Source organism: Strigops habroptila, chromosome 1 (genome assembly GCF_004027225.2).
Source record: "Strigops habroptila isolate Jane chromosome 1, bStrHab1.2.pri, whole genome shotgun sequence".
Taxonomy (NCBI): domain Eukaryota; kingdom Metazoa; phylum Chordata; class Aves; order Psittaciformes; family Psittacidae; genus Strigops; species Strigops habroptila.
This window is the reverse complement of record NC_044277.2, coordinates 125,569,932-125,595,554: the sequence shown is the minus strand read 5'-3', so window position 1 is coordinate 125,595,554 and position 25,623 is coordinate 125,569,932. Positions and strand designations below refer to the sequence as shown.

At 36.5% G+C, this 25,623-nt stretch overlaps 1 protein-coding gene across 9 annotated transcripts in view; it reads right to left on the bottom strand.

The window, feature by feature from the left end:
• PHF14 (PHD finger protein 14) overlaps nucleotides 1-24,861 on the bottom strand; it is a 163,028-nt gene extending 138,167 nt beyond the window's left edge. For 8 of the 9 annotated variants that reach the window (XR_003994643.1, XM_030508399.1, XM_030508389.1 and 5 more), the window contains exons 1-4: nucleotides 24,399-24,626; nucleotides 24,020-24,130; nucleotides 13,792-14,441; nucleotides 8,881-9,025 (exon numbers count right to left, since the gene is read on the bottom strand). Coding sequence is in view for 8 of the 9 variants with exons in the window: in XM_030508399.1 (XP_030364259.1) it covers nucleotides 8,881-9,025; nucleotides 13,792-14,441; nucleotides 24,020-24,130; nucleotides 24,399-24,618 (1,126 nt within the window). In the remaining variant the exon portion in view is untranslated. Of the gene's footprint in view, nucleotides 1-8,880; nucleotides 9,026-13,791; nucleotides 14,442-24,019; nucleotides 24,131-24,398; nucleotides 24,627-24,655 lie in introns of those variants that run through there. The other variant, XM_030508431.1, reaches the window with a different exon arrangement.
• Nucleotides 24,862-25,623: the final 762 nt, after the last annotated feature.

The window sequence follows — 25,623 nt, the reverse complement described above, 5'->3', positions numbered from 1 at the left end:
TAAACACCGTACTGTTACGATGACCAAAAGGGGTAGTCATTAGCTGGAAAAAATAGACGAAATTACCATTAATCATCAGTGATAAATACATCAAAACAACCTTGGCCACAACAGAGCTGAAGAAAAGGAAATCCAACCTGAAGAACGCCATTGACTTCGTGTACACCGCCACAGAAAGCTACAGAATCAAAACTGCAAAAGAAAGCATCAACAAAAAGGCTACACTCAGTGGTAGCTTTTTACACCCACACATATCAGATCATTACCTTTAACCATGAGGGGAAAAAACTTCAGTGCAAGGTACTTGGTGATTTTTCTTGACTGAGTAGTGGCATGGACCAATTTCAGTATGCTCCAAAATAAGTCTGAACTCTACATAACATGTCTGGAGACTTTATTTTCTAGAAGTTAGGACTAATATATATGAATAATGAAACAAAACTCAGCTTTATGAACAATACTTTTAAGTAGTTAATTAGGTAATGCACCATAAATAATTTCCACTCAGGTCTTGGGACCTAGCAGCTGAAGTTTAAATTCAATCTAATAACAAAATAAAGAGTTAGTCCCAAAATTAATGAGAAACCACATGTTTAGCTGTATTTTTTGTTAAGGATATGCAAGAATTTTAACCCTTCTTATGTTTGCGATAAGAGCCATTTGCTGCTTTTCGGTGGTTAAGTGGTAACAGAAACCAAAGGAGAGATCAAATTTCACCAATGTAATATCCATACTGATAGCACGAATCTGTTGAATAGCTGTATTCATGAAATGTCTGTAAAGCTAAAGCTATAAGTAAGACAGCAAATCCTGCATGTGGTTTTGACATCAAAAACTAGTATGTTTATGGAAAAAAAAAAAATCCTTTATGAAAAACAGCAGTTAAAGTTTCTTGCAGGCCAAAAATAGATGGTAAAGAAAAAAAATACTAGTAGCTCAATTTTTAAACAATAAAACTTTCACAATTCAGAAAACAGTGAAATAACTTTAAAAATAATCAATGACAACATATGTTTGTCCTGTTTTAAAGAATCATAGATAACACAATGATGATGTCATTTGACATTAAGATGCCAGATGTGTACAGGAACAGATGTAATATTTGTTCTTCAAATGTAAAAGGAACAAAACCCCACTTTATTTCACTTCAATTGAGATCTGAAGGCAAAAGAAGTTTCAGAAAGAAACTCTATTGTAGAAATGTATGAATTTTTTAATTTTGAAATATATCAAATTTGAAATTTAGTCCAAGTAAGTGTACCTGGAACAATGAAAAAATTGTTACAGCATCTACCAGGATGTGAAAGTCTAGTCTCCATCCAGCCCAAACCAGAGCAAATCCCATAACCAGTGCTCTGATCACATGTGGTAGTAATTCCAGAATAAATACCTCAGTCCCTTCTGTGAGTTGCTGCACTTCTATATATAAACATTACAGTATTTATTGTACTAGCTGGCTATTAATTCTGCAGCCTAACTGCAGCAGTTCGAAATTGCTCAAACATACTGAGAAACAAAAAACTTCAACAGTTTACAGCTTACAAGAAATGAAAACCTACTTTCTTATTATTAACTGTCAAACACAATGAAAATCCTGGCAAAGCTGAGGAATGCTGCTCATCTAGTAAGCACCTGTAGTATCAAAATTTTAAAAAAACAAATTTTCAAAATTTCTCAATATACTGACTTTATTACACCCCTTGATATCACAAGTTGCAATACTAACTGCAAACAGAAAAACTAATTTGGTCATATTAACATCATTTAAACAACAGGATCTTATACACTTGTCAAAATTTAGGATTGTGGATAAAAAGATTATCAAACACTTTCAAGCAAGCAGATGCAATTAACACTAATGAAAAAGATTAACTTGCAGTTCTAGACCGCGCTTTCAGGGTGCTTTCAGGGGCTTTCACTTTCCAATTTCAAGTAACTTTATAATAGTCATGCTAAGGGATTAATATGTCTCTTAATAAGTTGAAACTGGGGAAAAAGTGTTTTCTGCTGCATGGCTATAATTGAATTTCTGTGTATTAAATAAGTCCTACAGTACAAAATGCACTTGCTAAAAAATCTAAATGCACTTTTGTCCATATCTCTCTGAAAAGTTACTATATAGAGATGAAGAGTTCAGAGTTTTCAAAAACAGCTGTATTTTTATATTTTTACCACAGTAATATCCTTTTATCTGTAACAAACAATACCTCTTTAAATATATCATTTTAGAATCCCTGAAACTACTGAGTACAACAATGGTTCAACTGCCACCTTTTCCTATGCTGAAAGAATTATTTTGGTCCTATTAAAAACCTTAAAAAGCATTCTTTTTTATGACTCTTTAAAACACATAGACATGCAGATACGAAGCTGCTGCTTGATAAATCATTTCATCCTAGTATTAAACAGTTAAGCTGATGAGCAAGAAACAGTTGTCCAATCCAACTTGCCTGTATGAATTGTTGGGAATTGCTGCTGTTGGAACAGAAAGCAGTGTAAGGGCTCGCAACAAGTAAATCTTCCAAGCAACATCTGCAGGTGATCTTTAGGTTCTTTCTAGAAGTACCGCAGTTGTGTAGATGGTGTGACTACTTAAGGATTAAATGACAACAGAGGAAAGGATGCACATCTTGTAAATCATGTGTTTGGTTTCAGTTATTATCACTGCACCTGTGACCTATTAGGCATTAAGTCAACCACCCACCCCTTCAACAGGAAAATATGTTGAAGAAAATAAAACAACTTTTAAACACTTGGCTTAAAATGCATTCTGTCTTTCCTTAATGTTCACAAAAATTCTGAATTTTGGATCGTTAGAATACCCAGAAGCCCTTTTTCAACTGCAGTTCATTAAATCCTCATGTTTGTATATTCTTAGATTACAGCATCACAACTCTACGTCTGCCACTTCCTTGAATACCTCTTACACTAAACAATAAAACTGTTTTATTATAATATCCTGTGAATTTAAACACATGAAAGGCAAGAAGTTAAAACTCTCATAACATTTATTGTTTCACTAACAGCATCTATATATTACCATTACAGCTGAATTGTCTATTGAATGTATGTCATTTTATACCGAAAACAAACTTTTTTATTCCTGGATTTTAAAGCCATTGTACTCTGCCAGTAGCTTATATTTTATGTGATTGTCATTAAAATGAAATTGCACTCACTTTAAAATGCTACCATTAAAACAATTGTTCTGAAATTTATACCACTGAGGGAAATGGAAAGAGAGACCTAATTCTTGCCTTGGCTGCATCTGTTCCTCCATTTCTCTGCGAGGGTAATTTTTTGCCAAACAGAACATCTGCATACGTTAACCACATGTACATATACTCTGAAACACAATCTTCTTATACACACCATGAAAACATGAACTTTAAGGTAAACTGTAGATTTGCAAAATTAAATGCTGTGAGATCACAGTATTCAAAATACATTACATTCAATCCTTAATTGGACAAACAGCTTAAAGACATTAATCAATTCATGCATCATAAATTCAGAACAGTATTTTTATTTAGTAAATCAAGAGAACTTAAGTACAGGATTTCGCAGAACGAATTTTTATACCAGACAACAGCAGATCAGGGTAAGCAGCAAAATTAAAACACAAAAACCTTTTACTACGCTGTAAAGCATATGGCCACTATGCTATTGCTTTCAGCAAGAGAAATTTTATTCTGTACTGTGCACATCACAGTAAAGTAAGAAACAAATAGAAGGAATGGAAAAAAAACAGCTGGAAAAATGTAGAATATCTCTCGTTTAATTCACAGCAACTAACCCAAGGGCAATAGCTGGCAAATGTACTGCCTAGAGTTATGGTAGATGCTATGATATGCACCAAACAATTTCTTCAGAAACGATGCAATCAGTATGTTGAAAAATGTGACACCACAGCTAGCGGTGTCCTGCTATTACAAGATCTTGCCACAAAAGCATTTATCCAGAATGACAGATTAGTGCCTCAAGAAGATTTTTATAAAAAGAACCAAGAATTATCTCTACACAGAAGTAAACACTCCAAAAAGCAACTGTACTACTACAAATTCAATCAGACTTTTCCCTAGCAGTGCAAACATTTTTCCTTTTTTTGATATGTGGTATGTTGATACATGAAATGCGAAAAAGTTTCTAACTGATGGACTTATTAATTAATTACAGGCTATTTAGACATATAAGATGAATGCAAAGTGTAAGAGTGGATATTAAATTAACATTACCTCCACAGTTTTAGAGGCAGCTAGAGATTTCTGTCATTTTGAACCAGTTATTTGCTCAACAAAGTTAATAGATTTTTTTGGACATGTGTCTGCAGAGCAAAGATAGCTTTTGGACAAGTGATGCAAGCCATGCAGGTGATATGAACACTATCCAGCAAACTGGAAAGGATACTGAATTCCTAGCAATCTCGAAATCCATCAGTAAAGCAAGTAAAAGTGTTTATTAAGGTCTGAATCAGAATCCCCCTTTACTCTTGGCCATGCTGCTGTGTTTCACATGAGCACTGGCAGAGTTGCTCCCAAATGAGTTATCACCCCTCATTTCCCATGGAAGACCTCATGTAACAGTTGATTAATGCAAGTGAGCAAACCAAAAGGAATACAAATTATGACTGAATAGGCAGCTGCTGCACCAGGAACTCAGAAGGAAAAGGCGCTAGTACCAAGTACCCAGGGGCATAAGTAACAGAGCAGTATGCACAGCCATAAGCTACCTTGTGCTAGAAAAGCCAAAACTCACTGGAGCAAGGGAGAATGGAGATGTAGACCCTGCCTAACTTAAAACACATGGCAACATTAGCTTACCCTCTAAAAGAGGGTAACAGATTCCTGCCAACAACTATGCTGGCATACAGTCACGTAGGGATCACAACTGGAAGGCTCACCTTCACGTGAAGGGCCATACTATCACACAGGACTGCCCTTTGACCAGTTAGCTACAAGTAGAGTGAAAGACCCCCCCAGGGAAGGGAGCCCTGTTGTCCTGAAGTAGGTTTTACTCAAGCAGCATTTTCACGGCTGATATGAAGTGAATAACTTCATATTAAATACAGAGGCAGCCACTATAGGAAAATCTTTTCCAGTCATCTGAGAGGTTCTGTGGTAAAGAGAAACTTCTACTTCAGCAGAGCACAAAGGCACAAGCCAAGACTGTAAGACCCCTCCCTGTGAAGTAAAACAGTTTCTGTACTAGTCAACAAGGAGAGACAAAATAACGTCTTCAGGGAAAGAACAATCAAATCACCAATATCATTATGTTGGTCCTTGGGTGGGACCAGTAGGGTGTGAAAGGAGCGCACTTCCTTCCAAATAAATATCTACAGTGCTATAGAAAAGTAGAGATAACACATCAATTTATAATACAACTTGAAATTGCATACAAAAACTATGAAGAAAACCCCTGCAGTATTCCAGCAGCTTTGTTTGGGCATTTCAAAATAACAGGCATCTTGGGTTTGAGATTCTAGGGAAGAGACAACTGCTAAGTACCAAAATTAGTTCACAGGAAATGGGCATATTATTTTCCCCAACTGCAGGCAAACACAGGTACACATCACTGAATTGATTTCTGTACAACTCAAATAAGAGCCTCTTCATTCAATACTGTGCTAGAAACTGCATCTTCTCAAAAACTCAAAAGCTCAATTATTAGAACAAATTTCAGGACACAGCATGATGTCTGCAGCCACAGCAATCTACCTACTAAAGGAAACCTGCAAAGATAACTACAAGTTCTTGGTTTCCAATGTGTTAACAAAACAGACTCGCTTGTTTCTGGAACACGTATTTCAAACTACAAAGCAGCTGTGTATAATAGCACAAAGGACTTATTACAATACAGCCTATGTTCATGATCTGGGCACACAGTTACGAGACACAGTTTAAAGTCAATGATATCAAGAGTACACCTCGCCTCTATTAATATTAAAAAAAATAATTCTTGAGTTTGCAAGCAATGTTTTATGATTAGATAGTAATTATTTCTTCAACTGCTTCTCAATTTATTTTTGGAAATCACCTAAGTTGAATCATTAAGCCAACAGGAACAAAAAGTACTTGCTGCACTCCATTTTGGTTTTCACTGAATCTTCTTTATGGTAGTCTGTGTCTTTATTTATTACTCATGCATTCAGAAGTAATACAATGAGTGAATGATCTCTGGGCAAGAGTGCAGGAATCTCTAAATTATTTAACATGTGTATATGTAAGATCACTGGATCAAACTAAAACTTCAAATGTTCCAAATTTGTTTATAAAATTTTGATTTGCTGCAAGCAATTATTTAAACAAATGACTGAAAAAAGCTCTGATTTAAAACAGTACCATTATAAAATATCAAAATACAGAAAAAATACACGAGAATAAATGTTCATCTCTACTTAAAACTATATTCATATGTTTACAAATTGATATACATATCTAGCAATGAAACATACACATAAAATACCAAGTAAACTTCCAAATTGCAATTACCACAGATTTGAAGTTCAGCTTGTTGCAGGGAAAATTAACATTTTTATCACAGTCAACAATTACTTACTTTCATCTACACAGCTTGCTTTTTTTTTTTCCCCAAGACTAAACCTGTTCAAATAGAACTTCACAGCTGCTTTACATATGCTTTTAAGTATTTATTATTAAAATAAATGGTAAAGATCTATACATTCAAATGTACGTGTGAAAAATGAACCAACACCCATAGTCAACTAGCTTGTACAGACTGTAGAACTTATCGGAACAAACTAGCAATTTAAATCTTCTGAATTAATCTATTTACTTTGTTGCAATAACAACAAAGAAAACATAGCCACTGTACTCTGTAACAGTGGGACTATAGGGAATCTTAGCCTGTAACACTTTAAAAAGAAGAATAGCAGCAATTACTTTTAGATAGATATGAACCACTAAAATTTAAGTGGCTTTTGAACTATGGAACTATTTGCTGGTGGAGGAAGGCCAGCTATAATCTTATCTTCTGTAGGTACAAAAGGTTTACTAAACTAAACAAAATAAGGAAACGATCTTTAGGGATTTTTTAGGGCACTCCTCTGGAATAAAAAACTATTTTGCCATCATTTGATTCTAAAAAGTTAGAAGATCATTTTTCCATCACAATCATTCTGCATTTTAACATGACTAACTATACAATCATTAAATAAATCTTATAGAAGAATTTTCAGGGAGCTCCACAGCTTTAGGGTTTAGATGTATTGACTGCATTTCATATTTGGGGAATTCTCAAATAGGTATTCATAACTATAAGCAAAAGGCTCTTTCACTCAATATTTTTCTCCTCATGGATTAAAATTAGACTGTACTGGGGGGGGAGGGGAGGAATCTCTCAAGATTCTATAAAACTAACTTTTAGTAGCTTACTGCATCTGAAATCAAATATATTCTGCACCTTACTTTCCAAAAACTTCACAGATACAGAGGAAGAAACTCTGCAACCATACCAAGACACCTAAATTTAAGAGTCGAACACTTGTTATAGTCAATGAAGACCTGACTAATGCCCTCAAAGGCACCTAGAGTATGATCCAGCTCATCATAAATTAAGCCAACTAAACTGCTCTCTAAGCTCTGTTGATTAGCTCGTCAAAGGACCACAACAGGACTTCAGGAAATACGGTACATGTTGACGCTTAACATGGCACCTGAACCTGAGGACAGAAATTTCATCCTCAGTTTCCTAACTGATGTTAAGCAAAGAACTGAGCTACAGCTCAATGCACGAGAAATACTGTTTTGAAACAATTTTCGATCTAGTATGAGAAAACAAAAGGGAAGTAGGGGATTAACAAAAGCACTTCCCACTTTAAAAGGCATGCTGAATAGCTCAAAAAAAATTTAAAACGAATGGAGTCACATAAACTAAAGATACACCTTTTATGCTGTCGAAGAATGAAAGCCTACCTTCTCCTAATTTCAAAGGATTGAAGTAGCCTATCTCATTTTTTCTGGAAACCTTGAAAAACTGAAGCCCTAAAAAGGTACAGGATATCAGAAATGATAATAAAATCAAAACAAGACAAACAAAAACCAAATCACCACCTGATTAATGAAGAAAAAAAAGAGGGTTTATTTTTCAACAAAATAGGTATGCCTCTCTCTGTTGTATCTACCCTGCCTTACATCCTCAAGAAGAAGACAATGACATACAACACAGCCTCACCTTCTGTGTAAAGATGTTAACATTTCATATGCTTACCTCAGCATTATTCTGGAAGTGTTTCTTTAAAGCCAAACTTCCTACATTTATAACACATACACAAGACTAGATTTTGAAGGAATCAGCAAAACAACGAACAATGATTTAAGTATCTTTTAACTTTAAAATTTCCCCATTTTAAATTGTCACTGAAAATCATGAGAGAGTTCAAAGCAAGCTATTTTCACTTATAACTAAATGCCATAGACCATTCCTTTCTTTTCTCCTCCCTATCTCTGCCTTTTTTAAACAGCAAATGTGTATGTAGAAAACCTCTTCTTTTAGAAGACCTCCTATTCTTATGATCTTATATCATAGTTATGCAATCAAATTCATATACTGAAATAGGTAAGACAAAATTGCATTTAATCTAATAACCTAAAGCCTTGAAAATACAATGTACAGTTCAAATATTTGCAGACGGTGATTCATTATACAGGTATCTGAATAACATGCCCTGTCCTATAGTTGCGTATATTTGCTTTGCTAAAGTAGAAGATGGATGTTCCACTACTAAAACAGATCCATGTAGTATTACAAGAAAGTACCTGCTGGAGTTCAAAGACTTTGATTTTTTGGAAAAAGCACATAAAAATTTTATTAAAAGCAACACATGCGCTTTCCTCCCACAATGAGAATGAAGGGTTGTATTACCTTCATGCACTGTTATTCCACAGTTGTCACACTGGATTATTTCATCAGCATCTTCACTGTTATCTCCAAGACAAACGCAACAAATCAAAATATGGTCCATTTTCTGGGAACTCCAATTTTGAGACTTCTCAAGGATCAATGAGTCCTAATATTGAAAAATGAAGATACATGAATTATGCCAGGAACTTCAATTTTATTCACAATAAACAAAAGATCTGGGTTTTGCTCAATATTTGAACAAACAAAAAGAGATGGAAAATTATTTTCACAAGATTAAAAGCTTCTTTGTTGTCAGAACATTCAAATGCTTCATCCACAAACATAGAGCTGGGAGAAAGTACAGATACGATCTGATCTCAATATACCTACAGATCCAAAGGCCAGAGAAGGGTCTTATTTCCGCAATAGAAACATACACATCTTTAAACCATTTATGTTCTACTATAAGGAAATAACACACACCTAAGAAACCATGTAAAAGGAAAAAAAAAAAAAAAAAAAAAAAAAAAAAATACACCAAGGCCAAAGGTGACCTTCAAATGTTAAAATTTCACCTTCCAAAAAGAAGTTACATGGATCTGCAAAATCTGAAAATAAACAGCTAATAGAAGCCTGCCAAGTTTTCACTTATGTAAAATACAGCAAATTATCAGCTTAGTTCTATTCTGTTGTAATGCAGATTTATATGCCTCTATGCAAAACCATATGATTTATTAAAATAAAATAATTTATTTTCTTCTGATTACATACAGGAGTAAGCATTTGTATGACAAGTATAATGCTCTGTTTTGGCAACCTTTGATGTGAACTAGACCACTTAAAAAGAATGTGGTTTTTAATAGGGAATTTCTTTAAGGAAACACAGAGAAGTGTTTCACAAACCAAACAAAGCTCTATGTAAATTTAATTTTTTTCATAAACACCGTTTAGGCTTATTATTATTTCCACTATGAGATATTATTATTTCCACTGTCTTTTCTGCAAAATTTTACAGCTTCCATATATTATCTTTTATTTTTATATGAAAAAGCAAACATTAAGCTTGAACTACCTTCATTGGTGATATGAAGGCATATAGGGAAGTGTGAAATTAGTTTAAAAAAAATAATCATTGAATGCAAATAAATTAAATCATTTCAGAGCAGAGGCTGACAAGTTCAGGCATCATTCAACATATCACAGATCTGAGAATATTCCAAAACTGGTATCCTACCAGACCGGGGGGGGTGGGGGGGAAATATATTAAGGTAGAAGGTGCGCTCTCAAACATCATTTTCTTATTCCAACACCCCATTTAAAACACAAAAAACACCACCAGTACTATGCCTGTGTAGCCTATGTAGGTAAAAAGTACCATGAATGCTACCTGATGTATGTAATCCTCCCCAAGCATCTTAAATTCTCATCCTAATCTATGCACTTACTTCATGATAACTTCTCAATCTGATATAGTAAGTCTCCACACAAAGTTTTTAGTGAATCATTAATGAAGTCTCTTTGTACTTTAGCTTATCTGGGCAGGTATTTGGAAGGTAAACGGGGAAATCTTGCCTTATTTAAAAGCAAGATAAAAGGGCAAAATAACCTTACCACCTAAAGCCGGGTTCAAATAGTTTTCCTCAAATAACAGAGGTGGATTGTTATGTTTTTGACCTAGGAAACATCAAGCACATACTTCTAGCGGTCAGGAAAGACTTCTGGATCTCCCATCCATTTTCTCTAAACAACCTAAGGAAACATGACCTATAAAGAAAATAAACCCCCATCTAGGAGTAAAAATTAAAGATTATACAACCATTCACACAATCATGCTTGCTCAAGGAAGGCAAATCGTTGTGAAAAATGTAAGATTCTCTGCTACAGAGTTCAACCTTACAGAGCATTTCTTCCAGCATCTTCCTTTTAGGACAAAGTTGTCCTTGCTTTGAGGAAAGCAAGAAACTTGTACAGTTTTTCGAAAATACTGTGGCCCATCATTGCTCAAAATACTCATATTTAACTTATCATTCATATGGCAGAGAGGAAAATGGCAGTAGATTCTCCCTAACTTTGGCAGATTAATTGTGTAATGGCACAGGCATCTCGTAACTCTACAGAAATCAGTTTTGACTAACAGTACCTTCGACTTAAACTGTTATTTGGCTTCACTAAGAGAAGTTTAGAAGAAATTTGTGATCTCTACTGTTAGAGAAGCCCAAGGTCTAGTAATTTAAAAATAATAATAAATAATAATAGTAGTAGTAGTAGTGATAATAATAATACCCCAACAACAAAAAACAACCAAACAAAAAAACCCTATCATTTTAGGTTAAATAAACAGAATTGCACTGTAAAAACAACACTGAAAAAACACTAGCTGTTTATACAGTGAGAACATATGCAAAAATAAGCAGGGAGAGGGAAAACAAGCAATGATGGAAGGACAGCAAATTTGGATCTAATATTAGGACCCCCATCCATTATGGTTTACCTTATGCGAAGACAGCCAACAGGTCAAACAGAGCAGCAGAATAACTTAATTTTCTATGCAGACATGGAGGGTGATGTGGAATGTATGCTGCTCTCCCCTGCTTAGTCCATGTAAATACCTGAGAAACCCCATCTCAGAAGCTGACCTCACATGTCTAAAGCACAGCAACTTTAATGTAGAGATGGTAACTGCTGCCAAGTTCTGAACAAGTCCTATTCCCTACCCAAGTGAGAGAAACAATTTCAGTTGTATCACTATGTAATTCCCGTATCTGCGGTGTTAATGAAGAAAGCGAGCATTTCAAATGATATGCCTGTATACATCTAACTTTAAAGGAATTTTAAATAAATAAATAAACAGAAAACCCCCACCTCACTGAGAACAGAAGAATCCCATAAAGTGGTAGCAATTATAAAACCAGAAAAGCATATTTATCTACTAATGATGCTTGACTCTAGAAAGGAAAGCTAAGTTTCTATTCTGTGCTTGATAAAGTAGAAAACCACATAATATTTCATTACAGCACAGGTTAAAACATGCAGACCTCAAAATATTTTTGTAAAACGTAGAAAAATAAAATAAAAATCAAAATCACACAGAAACAGAAAACAAACAACCCCTCCTCCCTCTCCCCAACAGCCAACCCCAAAAAGTAAGGAAATGAAAGGAAGAATGCATACTAAGGACACTATAACATGTTCAGAGTTAATTACCTGAACATTCCTTCATCAATTAATTATGCATTCAGACATCTGGTTTTCTAAGAAATTAGCTTGTGCAGCATAATGAAATTTTGCTAGATTTGTCTGCTAGACAAGATTTTTTACCTTTTTCTTTTTACTATTTTAAAATATTGTGGTGGAGAGTATCTACAGATACTCATTGTTGCAAGACTTCTTGTTAAAGACCTATTCATAAGCAGTACTTTGATAATTTACCTTTACTGCATGTAAAGAAGTTACAAAATTATAATTTAAATTACAAATTTTCAAATTTTATCTTTTGATCAATGTCCTAAACCCAAGGCAAGAACAGAATCTGAGGTCCATGCATATTAAGAAGCTTCACAAGAAATACATCAGACACAGCTGCAGGTTTCTGAAACAGGCCTAATTTTTCAAGTCAATGGAAATTATGGACATACTCAAGAATATATCCCTGTGAAAGTGGACTCACATCTCCATTCTGATATGGGAAACAACTCTGAAAGAAAATTGCCTATCTCGGATGTTCTGATCATCTCTAGTGGTAGAGCATGTTCAGCTGTTGAGCTAAGAGAATACATGTAACGACACTAGAATTACAGAGTTAGACAAAGAAAGAAGATGCCTATACAAAAAGAAAAAAAAATAATAAAACAAAAGAAAAAAAAAAAACCAGAATTATGCTTTTTTTCCCCCATCACAACTATTACTAGTAATTAAAACAGCACAGCTCATTGGCAATCATATATATATATAAAATACATAACATCTGAAATGGAGACAACTGATTCTTTCAAATAGTCTTTTTAGTTCCCTGTCATTTTACACATTAAAATAAAGATTAAATGGAACAGCAGAACTTTTAATAGTGTCATATCACTATCACTTATCAAATGCTATGTTGATATTGCAATTATTTACTGCAAAATTGAACATAGATTCTGCAGCAACTTCTCTCACTTTGTTCAAAATTTTGCTACTGCAGGATATGAAGTTAACCATCTTGACAATGTAATATCTTAATTTTTCCACAGGCACAACCTTCCAGGCAACTGTATTCCAGGTAATTGTGCATAGGAAAAAAAAAAAAGTTGCATTATTAAACACTTGTAAAATTTTCAAATTCTGCAATCAGAAGATATTTAATATAATAGTTCCCAAATGCTTTTTCATACTGTAAGAAATTCCTTCACTTCTGAGCATTATAAGAAAACTTAACATAAATTATCACGATTATCCCATTTGATTTTAAACCCAGTGTGCATATTTCTTTACTTAGAATTCTTCTATCAGGGAACTTAGTGTTCAGACTTTGATGTTTGTCACAAAGGGCTAGGATAAAGAATAACCTGTTATTTAGCTATTTCATGAATATGTCACAGATGCTTTTAACTTTTAGAACATTACAGATATGCAACATTTATGCTAAACCAGAACTAGAAGTCTCACTAATACACCTTGATTTGCATACTGGACCTCCTATTTGCTTTAAAACTAATCCAACGCCCCTAAAGACAAGCGAAGTCACTCTATTGACTTTAGTGGCATTAGACAGGCCAAATGGTCCAAGCAAGGTTATTTAATATGCAGTGCCTATTTAGCATAATTTTGCTGCTTCACTTATTCCTCTAAACACAATTCCAGCCAATCAGTTTAATTTTTCAAATTAACAGAATATCTACTGGGGAGTAGTTTCCATTTGTCAACAGATATATTATAGAAAGTTGGTTGCACTACCTCATTACTCTTGCTTTGTGAAAGAGCCAGGCTATCATTTGTCAATTCCTCATCATCTGCATTATTTCTGTTAAGAACTTTACTCTTCTTCTTCTTGGATCCTCCATCACTAGCCGTGCTGCTATTATCTTCTTCATTACCTTCCTCATCATTGTCATCCTCATCACTTCCGCTCCCATCATCTTCATCATCCTCATTATCTCCATCACTCCCCTCTTTTCGCAGTGCATTTTTTCCTTTTTTTTTCTCAGCAGTAGGCCGCCAGTCATTGTCATCTTCACTATCATAGTCATCCATATCATTTAGTTCTTCCATTGACACAAAATCCAGCAAAGGTCGGTTTCTGCGCAAATTCCATTTTTTTGGTTCATTTGTTTGCTCGTCAGCTACAGTATCAGGTTCAGCTGCTTTCTCCTTCTCTTTCTTCTTTTTTGGCTTTTCTTCTTCATCTTCTTGCTCTTTCTTTTCAGTTTTAATTACCTCTTTGTCTGCTGTTGGCACCTCCTCTTCAGTGGAGCTTTTTGGCTGTTGCTCTTCTACTTTCTCTTCTGCCGGTTCCTCCTCCAAGATATTTTCTTCTGATTCAGTACAGGAACCTTCACCACTGTCCTTTGATGCATCTTCACTCCCATGACCACTTCCTTCAGAATCTGTTGAGCATATGAAAATTTAAAAAAAGTGCCGACACAAATGTACCCCCAAAAATAAAATCTGTTGAAGCAAGTTGTTAAACAAAAGAATGATGCATGTTCCTCCCTCATAAGGTATTCCACCTATTTTTTCAGCTGGTGTCCAAATACTGCTATTTCAAGTGGTATGTTGAGAATCTGTTAGACATGAGTACATTTTAAGATGTCAAAAAAAAGATGGCAGTATTCATTAAATGAACGTTAAATGTTCCTTTGAACTGCAGCTCATATTAACAGTAAGCAGTAGCACAGAATAATTTCCATGTGAAGTCACATCTTAAAGAGAGCATCCCAGTTTTTAAACTTCTGCAGGCGATTTCTAAATCTTCAAAATAAAATAGCTATCCAATAGAAAAAGTTTGAAATTACAAAATGGAGAGTTTACACAACAAGTACTAACAGAAGTATGGATAACCCCACACCTTCATGTTTATTACATATTTGTTTTCCTGGGTTGGGGGCTCTTCTAATTTCCAATGTTATTTCATTTATTAATCCTACATAAACTATGCCCCAGTGTTGCAGCTGCACAACAATGCGAAAATTCTAACCTTATACGACCCATATGGTATTGTTCTGTGTGTAGCCACTATTTCTATTAATTAATAGAAATTATTAGAAAAGATAGAAAGCCAGTCTGTGCAATTTATAGACAGGCCAGCCTGTGCGACAGAAAAGAACAGAAGAATGTTTGGTTTTTTGTATGAAAAAGATCACAAAAATAAGGCATCTGTTCTACAGAATACATGTAAAAAATATTTCAAAATATGACAAGTGAACATGATAAAATTTATAAACATCATTCACCTTGACTATCTCTCATCTTATATTCACCTACTACTTTTCATTTAGAGTATTAATGATGAAAAACTCAGAAAATATTTTTTAAATTAACAAAAAAAAAATAAAATACAGATTTGCTTGATCCAATGCAGGGATAAATTAGGCAGTGGCTACAGTTTTCAGTTTGTTCAGAGCCATCACCAAATTCTTGATGCAAAGAAGAAACATGTTGATGCTTGCAAGTTAAAAAAAAAAAAAAAAAAAAAAAAAATCCTTAATCACATTCGTTACCACACAAAAAACCACGACTCAATACCACCCTACACAGAGAATTTCTGTGTAGGCATCCACCTCTGTCTAAAGACAAATATACAAACAGTGGGATTGTGTGCTACACACTTCACATGATGTTTATTTCCATCCCACAGATCACTGTCTGTGACTAGACAGTTATTCAGTTGATAGTTCCATATAATGATTACCTTTGTCTTTTTCTGAATAAACCTGTATGTGGAAGTATTTGATGAGGAGATTTTATAATTACCAACAAAAAACGCGTAAGTGCTACTATTACTGATCAGGACATTAATGTTATCAGTCCTCTTATAACCTAATAGAAAGTAAAAGTTTTTTGCAAATGTTCTAACCTTTAAAGAGCCAGAAAAAAATGAGAATATAGTAACACAAGTTACTGTACAGTCTTTAGAGAAAAAGAGTAATTCAATCATTTCCCTATGTCTACCAGCCTTAACAGTAGTAACATAAGTACAATGTAATTAACCGAAATTTAGAAAGAGTAGAATGCTCCTCAGGCATGCCTAGGAAATAAGAGACAGTATTAACTAATATGCAATCCATTTCCAAACATGCTTATGCTTCTTGTGAATTAATGCTTCCCCATCATTTTTAGGCAGAATCTCAGTCTGGGTATAGCTTAGCCTTTAACAGCACTCTAAATTACCAACTGGGATCCTTGTACATCAATACTACAGAACTAACAGTATTCTCTAGCTGCTTTATGCCATACAAACAATAAAAAACAGAGAACAAATAAACATTAGTTACATTCACTTCCCTCCTTCAAATTCTCTTTGCCTTCTGCCTGCACATTATGCTTTGTACTCTTTCTGCATCCATGCACACACCAGAGATACCTATAGTAAGCGATATCCCTCTTCTGTCTGAATGGATCCACTGTGATAGGTGCTTTTTTAGAAAGAGCTATTCTGTGATAACAGCTATTTTTGCAGGTGTTCTTCTGTCAGATGCACTTTCAGTTAGGAAGAGGCTGTAGTATACAATTTTCTCCTTGAAAGAAATTCTTAAAGAATGGCTCTTTCGAATTGGCAACCATATCATGTTATTCCCTATGGGAGAGAACTCAAGCTACTCTCAGTGAAAGATGGAGCCAATGCACCATCAAATAGCAAAGAATATAGAGTTCCACTCAGAACAAATATGAGACATAAGAGTTGTGAGAAAGGCGCCATTTATTCCTGTACACCTTTAGCTCTTTGGAGCACAACAGCAGGTGGCAGTCAAACCTAAAGAGGACAATTCAGAGAGGAATTCTCCAGGACAGAACATTATGCTCCAGAATTAACACATGAAAAAGTGTAATAAAGATAAAAGTGACTGCTAATCTCCACATCAGCTATGGAGTCTTGCATAATAGGCACCAGACTTCAGGAGAAAGCTACTGAAATCACTACAACCGTTAAAAAAAAAAAATCCTCCCAGGGTTTTGCATGACTATTGTACAAGCAACTAGAAATATGGTACCCACTGATTTTATTTCCATGTGTACAGAGAGTAAGTGCTACACTACGTAAGTACATGGCCACCCACTCACTGTAGACAGGCTGATTCTTCAATGCAGTATTTAGCTTAACAAGCAGCTCTGTAAAAAGCTGCCTAAATGCTTGTTTTTAAGTGAAGTCTGAAGGATAAACTAGATAAAGAAAATCACAGACTTGATTTTGGGCTTGCCAAAGGCTAATCAACTCCAGATAGCAGGGGTGAAGCATCTAGAATCATTCTTCTATTCCTTCATTTTTTTTTTATTTTTTTTTTTTTTTTTGCACTGAGTCCTGTCTGGTTGAGTTTCACCCAGGTGCTCAAAGCTACATATAGAGAATAAAATCCAGGATCCTGGAACATTGAAAAGGAGTGAAAACGCTGAAAACTGAGCATGCAATATAAAAAACAACTACCTTGTCAAAAGTTATTCCTATTATTGGTCAGTTATAGTCTACAGGCATCATGTGACAAGTCATCCAGACCAGTGTGCCTCACAATACTTTCTTTTTAGGTAACAAAAAACAGGCTACATGTGAGGTTAATTGTTTTGGAGGTTAAAGCCATTCAATCACCATCACTCTGCCTAGTGGTTCCTTAGCCTCTTTCTCCCAATCACAAGGCAGGCAACAAACCTTTGACATGATGACATGAAATTACTTGGGCATCTCTGCTGAAACACCATGTTACACACCATGTAACAAGTCCTCACCAGGGTGTGCCCACATTCTGACAGACAGGGAAAGTGGAAAGCACTGCAAAAAAGTGTCTGTCAACAACTTCTGCCCATAAACTTCCTTACAAGAATAGCTCCAGTCACAAAAAACTCCTTTGCGCATGTGCTATACCAAACGTGTAAAAGCATCTGTATTTCCTACACATCTGATCTAGCAATTGCAAATAATTTTCAAGACTCCAAAATACTTTAAGGAAATGCTTAAGATAACTAGAAAGTTCTGGTATTAATAACTAGATGTAAAAATAAGGCAGGAAAAGCTAGATCATATATGGAAAATATGAACTTTTAAATTGCCAAAGGCAGAGTTATGTAACAGTAAAATTCTCATCACATTTGTCTATCAGACTAAAGCCACAGAGGTCCATTATGCTAAGACTAATATAACTATACCGAAAGCAAGAACTGAAAAGGCTTAATACCTCACTTGCAACATCAAAATAGAATCTAACATCAGTTAGATATATGCTACTGGCTCTCTATGCTATTTTGCTAAGTATGATGATTAAACATTGGGAGACTACTGGCAACTCAACACTGATAATGCTGGCAGTTAAAAAAAAAAAAAAAATGGAACCAGACAAAGTAATATGATTAAAAACTTACAAACCAAAATCAACATAGATTGAGATATTACTGCTCTAAGAAGAGAGATTCACTTCTCAATCTTTTGAAAAAAGTATCTAATCTGTATTAACTGCAGATGTAAACTGGGCAGAGTAGGAAATGAAACTGATCACTGATCCATGATTACATTTAGTTCAGAAGTATTCAATTTAATGCAAAATAGGATGGAAGAAGAACATAAGTAAGAGTTGTTTAGTAAGCAGTTTCCTTACTTCTACACTAGCAATAGTTACACAGCATTTTAGTGGATGTCTATTCAAGTCGAAAAGCACTCAAAACTAAAGGTTACCAACTTTGATTTGAGTCATTGGGAACAGCCTTATTTACAATACTATAATGCAGATGGAATTTGTTGCCCTACCTCCTGAATTTGCTTGACATTTCCCTGGTTTTAACGTTACCAAACTTTATTTGTTTCGCCTGAAGTATTGTGTACCCCGTGACTTCCCTCAGTAAAGTTGCAGTCCTAAATAACCCATAAAATTGAATTCCAATACAAGCTACTGCATACTGAGCCAGAACATGTATTTTTCCAAGAAACACCTGAGAGTTTCACATCTTCTACAAGGGAAGTGACATCTGGGAGACAGCTGAACACATGCTAAGGACATGCTAAGTCTAAGCCTCTGAAGCACTGTAACAAGTAACAAGTATATGCTCAAGAAACACTTGAAACATCCCATCCTCACTGGCCTATCTAGACTCTGAAGTGGCCAGGCTGCAAACAAACCATCCCACCAAGCTGGAGCAAATAAAGCACAGAAGAAACTTCTCCATGTGGCAGGAAATACACAAGAAATAGACATACGCACAGAAGAGAGGAGATGCAAGAGAAAGTAAACTAGGAGTAGTAAAGTAGGGACCATGCAAATCCTGTTCAAGACTGACTGAACAAGCAGAATGACACTGAATGAATGAGCAAGGGCTCCATAAGGGACGGACAGATTGGAAGACAAGGCACAAAGTCACAGTAAGGCGAAAACAAAAGAAAACTACCGTCATCCCATCAGTAAATCCACCCTGCCCAGACATTCGAATGAAAGCCTAGATTTCTGCTAGAAATCTGACTCCTCTGCTGTCAGTAAACACACAGAAGAACGGAAATCTTAAGTGCTTCCAAAGAGAATGCAAGTTCAAAATGCTTGCCAGTCACTCCAAAGTGTTACTTCAAGTGGCAGACATCTGTACGGACAAAAGATCTCACTTGAGACAAAGATAAACCAAGAAAACCTAACGTCTGTATTTTCCATTTTCTCAATGGGAAAAGTCCCTCAGGAATTCCACTCTGAGGGACTACACATTCCAGGTGCAAAGTCAAGCCTTGAAATGATTGTATTAATTAAGATTGTGCAATTAAGTGATAATTTACTAATGATTAGCTATTCAGTATTTTTGCTTACATTCACTGTCTACTGAAACACCCTACAACTTTGCTGTTACTTATCATTTATGTTTATTCTCAAAAACAAATGTATTAGTTTCTTCATCAGTATTTCAGTACTGTTTACCACTACAAGTATTTTGGTGTGCCACAAACATTTTTGTGTATTACAATATCCTGCACAAGAAAGCAGAAGTGGATTCTCCATCGCGCTAAGAGGAAACAAATTACAGAAAGATAAATATATTTGCAACTTTTTATTTCTAGATTAAGTCACAAGTTTTTCAGAATACCTAATATATGCATTTATAGAGATCATTTTAAACAGAGCACCTACTGACCTCAACTGCAGTAATAATACATAATATTTATGCAAGTCAGGCTCCACATTCAACACCAAAATAATCAAACATTTACAAATGTCTTTAAAAATTTGAGGCTAGCAGACTTGTAGCAGAAGTAGTAAAAGAATCCAGTTCTTCAAGGCACCATTCAGCTATGCTCTTTTTAGCTACACTCAGAGAGAAAGCCTTAAACTCACACATCATTCTTGTTCAGGGACCACACTACATTTCTCTGCATTATCTAAATTCCAGTATATGAGCTGCCAAAACTGACCAACTTCAAGATGACAGAGAAGAAAAGCAGTAAATCCTTGCTTTGGAATCCTGCTGGTAATCACTGTACAACTATAGTTGTATAGTGTATACACTGATTTCTGACAGCATTGTATCTCCAGCTGCTCTTACGAGAAATGAAAAAAAGAAAGTAGAAAAAAAAAAAAAACCACCCACAAAAAAACCCCACACCCAAACAAAAAACCAAGAAGTATGCTCTAATGAACTTAAAAGCAAAACTTCAAATAACTGATCCATACTGTGAAACATATTATTAAAAAGCTTCAATTGAGCACATTACAGAACCATAATTTCAAGTGACATATTTGTATGCTCCTACTCCAAAGGGACAGTTTTTTGATTGATCCCACATTAAGATTATATATAACATTCCTACTTAAGGAGCAAATTTTTCAAGATGTTTGTAAAAACCAGAAAACACAGTACATTATTACGTAGAAACAGAGCAGCCATTAAAAAACTACTTCATTTGATATTCACATAATGAAAAGCTCACAGGCCTGAAAACTATTTACATTAAGTAAATTTACAAGAATATAACAGTTTTAAAATCAGTTTCCCTAAAGAGATGTCAGAATGATGAGATCTTTTAAGTGGAAAAGGCAGTAATTGCTTGTTTCAGATCTAGGCGTGACCTAGATCTGAAAGAAGAGATTAACTACACTGTAGGCAAAGGCTGCATCTCCTATGGACTTTTTTGGTGGAAATGGAAATTAGATGATTAGAAATCTTTTCTGTAATGAAAAAAATTTACCACAGCATCAGGACTCTCAATACAGAAATTCAGAAATGCTGTATCCTTCCTACAAGTACTTAATACCAACTCCTCAAATCCTTACTGCATCTCGTATTCCCAGAAATCTGACAGAACAATGAATGTGCATAAAAGATTAAATGTTCAGGGCTCAGCCGTCCTAGACTTGCATAGTATAATCTACTACCACACATCACTCAACACCCTAAAGCTCATACATACAGATGCAACATCACCAACAGTGAGTACACAACTTCAGAATTCTTTTAATTCAGTGTCTAAATAGTCCTTTAACTTTCAGATTTGTTTTGGTTTTTTAAACACCTATATGTGCATTTGTGAATCACACATACATTGCAGACCTGTCGAATTACCATACTTACAGGATTTTTCTGAGTGCATGGGTAGAATATGTGGTCATTTTCCATGTAGAAAGATTGTTCCTTCCTTCTGTCACATTTGTTTCCCTTTGTAAGCAAACTATACAATGAAATTCTGAATTCAAACAAATACTAAATATTGATTTGCAATAGGCTGCACATGGAGAGACCTCTATGGTCACTGAAGGAGGAAAAAGAGCAACAGCCCCAATTGTACTGGAGTAATACACATTATACTTTGAAGGCTGAATCCACGGTGGAAAAAAGGAAAACCTGTTTTCTATTAGCAACAATCCAGAATTTGTTTAGCAGTGTTGTTTGTGGGTGTACACACATATTCTTTATATATACACATAACTTCAACATTATCAATTTTATTTATATGTGTGTGTGTGTAAAAAAAAGTCCTTTTATTTCAGCACTTCTTCCATCCAAATCTAAATGGGCTAGGTATAACCACATTTAAGGCTGTGTAATACCAGCTTAATTTTAAATCAGCACAGGTGTTCTGTTCAATTTAACTTGTATTGCACACAATACATGTTTCTTTTTTCTTTCAACTTAGGAGGTTCTATGTTTAATAACTCTCTATTCCCCAACTTCTTGAAAACATTACAACTTTCTCCGTTGTCATTGAAAAATCATAGAATAAAGTGTAAAACGTCAAACTCTGCTGCTGTTTCAAAGCGTTTTCACTACATTTTAAGTTTTATTGAACAGAACATTAATTTTTACTACAAGTGATAGATATAGGTTCTGACACATTAAAACAATGCTATATGAGATATATGAACAAAAAAACTTAATTCAAAAAATATTTTCTAAGTAGAACTTGGGTTATTCTGGCATCATTTCAATTCAGTGCTGTTTTTTTAAGGGAAAACAAAATGAACTTGCTCAGAATGAAATTGAGATTGACATACTCTCAAGGCTAGATACTGATCATCCCCATGTCTACATATGATATCCTAAAAGTCAAAAAGGATATAAATTACAAATGAATCCTCTGCATTTTGACACAGTTGAGTCAGGAAGCTTTATTCATTATTTTTGATTAATGATTGTCTTTTAATCAAATAATATATTGCTCTATGGGTCCATCTGCCATACTCCATTTCCAATTCTCCTTTTTCCTAAAATCCTGTCTACACTACTGTTCCAGAAAAGGGAGATTTTCTTTGGGAACTAAAAATCATTTCCTTTTATGGCAAATTGTCGTTACAAAAGGCAGTATCCTTAATCAAAAGAAAGGATCAAAAATCCCCAAAATAAGACTTAAAAAGTAAATTAACAAGCCCCCAGAAATCTTAGTATGAAATTGGTAAGATGACATCAGTTTTACTCTTTAAAGTCACTGCAGCCTACTTCTACCAGACCAAGCAAGGGAAATATGTCTAAGCTTGGGGGAAAGAAAATGCAGAAATGATTATTAAGCATTTTTAAGTTCATTAATAAGGAGGAGCTTACCAGATGCTAAAAATTGAGCCTTTAAATGGAGACAGGGAATATTTTTCCACAATACATTCACATGAAAACACAGATTAGTGTCCCCAGTGCAGAAACAATAAAGTGAAGTTATGTGACAAGCTGTCATAATGCTTCTCTTATATTTTACACACCCTGCATCTCTTTGCTTAATTCCCTGAGCATATGCCACAGAACTTCCAATGTGCAGTTCATTTACAAACATGGTCCTGCCCCTTCTTTCCCTTCCCTCCAATATACTTACATTTATCCATTTTATTTTGGCATCTTGTTTACCTTGAGTTTCTGACAATGTTCAATGCAGATATAGGAACATGCACGCATAGAAAAGACTGCAGAACAAAACCACTCTGAGGCAAGGACTTCCTTCTAGTATGAAATGCATAAATTTTTCTGCACAGCTATCTGAACGGGCACTTTGAGTTTGTCTATTGTAAAAAACAACAAAACCCTGAACAGATTATCTTTCTGCTCAAGGGCTTCACTCACAGAGTGTAACTAACCTTGAGAAAGAGGCTAGTTCTTAGGTCCACAACAAACTATTATCCAGACTGATTCAAAACAAAATGCCTTTAAAACATTTTGGTTTCAGTACTAAATACAGTGAGTATTTCAAAAGTTATCTCTACATTGTAAAAATAAAAAGCAGTAAACACAGCTAAGGCAGTCAGCACAGTAGCTAATGAAATGTTCTGCAAAAACTTGTCTGATAATTGTGAGTTCTGTTGAGGAAAAATTAACTACAACTGAAGTATTGTACGGATTTTTTGTTTAATCAGTTGTTTCTTATCCACAGCCCAAGAATTTCCAGTTATCCAATCAAGACGCTGAACTTCTAAGTGGCTCCAAGTCCCAACAGTTCACTAATAACATTCTGTCTCCCACATCATATTAAATGAGCAACAATGAAACAAAAATGAGGTAATTCTGCAAGGAGGAGATGAGGAAGCAGATTTACCTGAAGCATCTCCAACTTTAAAATCACTGTCATCAGAGCTATCATAATCTAAAGCTTCCAGCAGCGAAGCTGCCAAAGGCTTCACTTGTCTCCTCTTCGAACTGCGGTCCACTGCAGGAAAAAAAACACTACTGTTACTAGGTGGCATAACAAGAATATCATATGAGCCGTTACAGATATTTAAACGAAAGGCAAGGCAGAACGGCCGTGACAGGCAGGAGCACTGCCCGCCACGCCGCCGGCAGGTGGGGGGTGCCGGGGACATCCATCCCCACAGGCGAGGGCGGGCAGCGGCACGGGTTTGCCCACAGCACCCAGCCACAGCCCGCCGGAGCCGCCGTGCTCCCCGCAGGCGCCGAGAAACCACACTGCACCGCACCGGCTGCAGCCCCGGGCACCGGCAGGAATCCTGGGGGAACTAGATGGACACTGGGGTCGCCGGAGGTCCCTGGAGCCACCAACACCTCCGGACGTGGCGCCTTGGCGTGATCCATCAGCGCCGGCGAGGAAAGGCACGGGGAAAGAACAGCCGAGGCAGCCTGAGGGACGGCGATGCGCCCGCCCGCCCGGGGCAGGGGCGCCCCGCGGGGACCCCGCATCCCCCCGGGGCAGGAAGAGCCGCTGCGGATCACTTACTAAAGCCTACGGAGGTGAGCGGCGGGCGGGCAGGGGCCCTCGGGTGCACAGCCACCGAGCCCCGGGCCCCTTCCCCAGACAATGGGCACGGCGACGACCCGGATGCAGACCCGCGCCCGCCTGTTCGCGGCGGCCGGTTCCGCTGCTGCGCCTGCGCGCCTGCCCGCCGCCGGCCCCGCGCCGCATGCGCGGTGCGAGCGCGCCTGCGCAGCGTGAGGTGAAGCCGAGGAGGAGGCAGTGCCCGTTCTCCGCCCGGCCGGCGCCGGGGCGGGCACCGGGCGTGCCGCCGGCGCAGCGGCCTCCCGCGGGGAGCGAGGCGCGGGTGGTGCCGGCAGTGCCCGCCGCGGTGGGTCGGTGCGGCCCCATTCGCTTTCGGGTTGGTGTGGTGCGTGTTAATTTATCCCAAAACAGCCTGGCACTTGCTTAGTTCTCCTGCGGGGAAACGAAGCACTACAGAACTGCTTTTAGTTAATCCCTGTCCCAAGAGCCGAGTTCCTTGAGACTTCGTTGCGCTGTCAAGCCCATTGTTGCACTCTGCAAAAGTAGCAAGCCAGGGATTTTTGTTTGGCTATATCACACGAGTACAGGAGATAAACACAAAATCTAATGGTGAGGGATGGATGGTGAAGGAGAGCAATGCAGGGTCATTGCTTTTGCAAGAGTCCCTAAACCATCTCGGTTGCCAGAGCTACCCCAGCCCCTGCACTAACACTTTAAATGAGCCAGCTGCCCAAAACCCTTATGAGGTGTTAAAAAAAATTGAGGGAATAATCTGGAGGGTTTTTGGCTTTTTCGTGAAAGGTGGGTTTTGTTGGGTTTTGTTGTTTGTTTTTAATTAGAAGAATGGGGACATCTTAAAGAATAGATGCTCTAACATAGTGGTATGACTTCAACAGCTCCAGGATCAAGCGTAGTGGTAAACATGAAAGCTAGCAATAGAATTGTAAGAGCGTTATTGGAAGATGTGT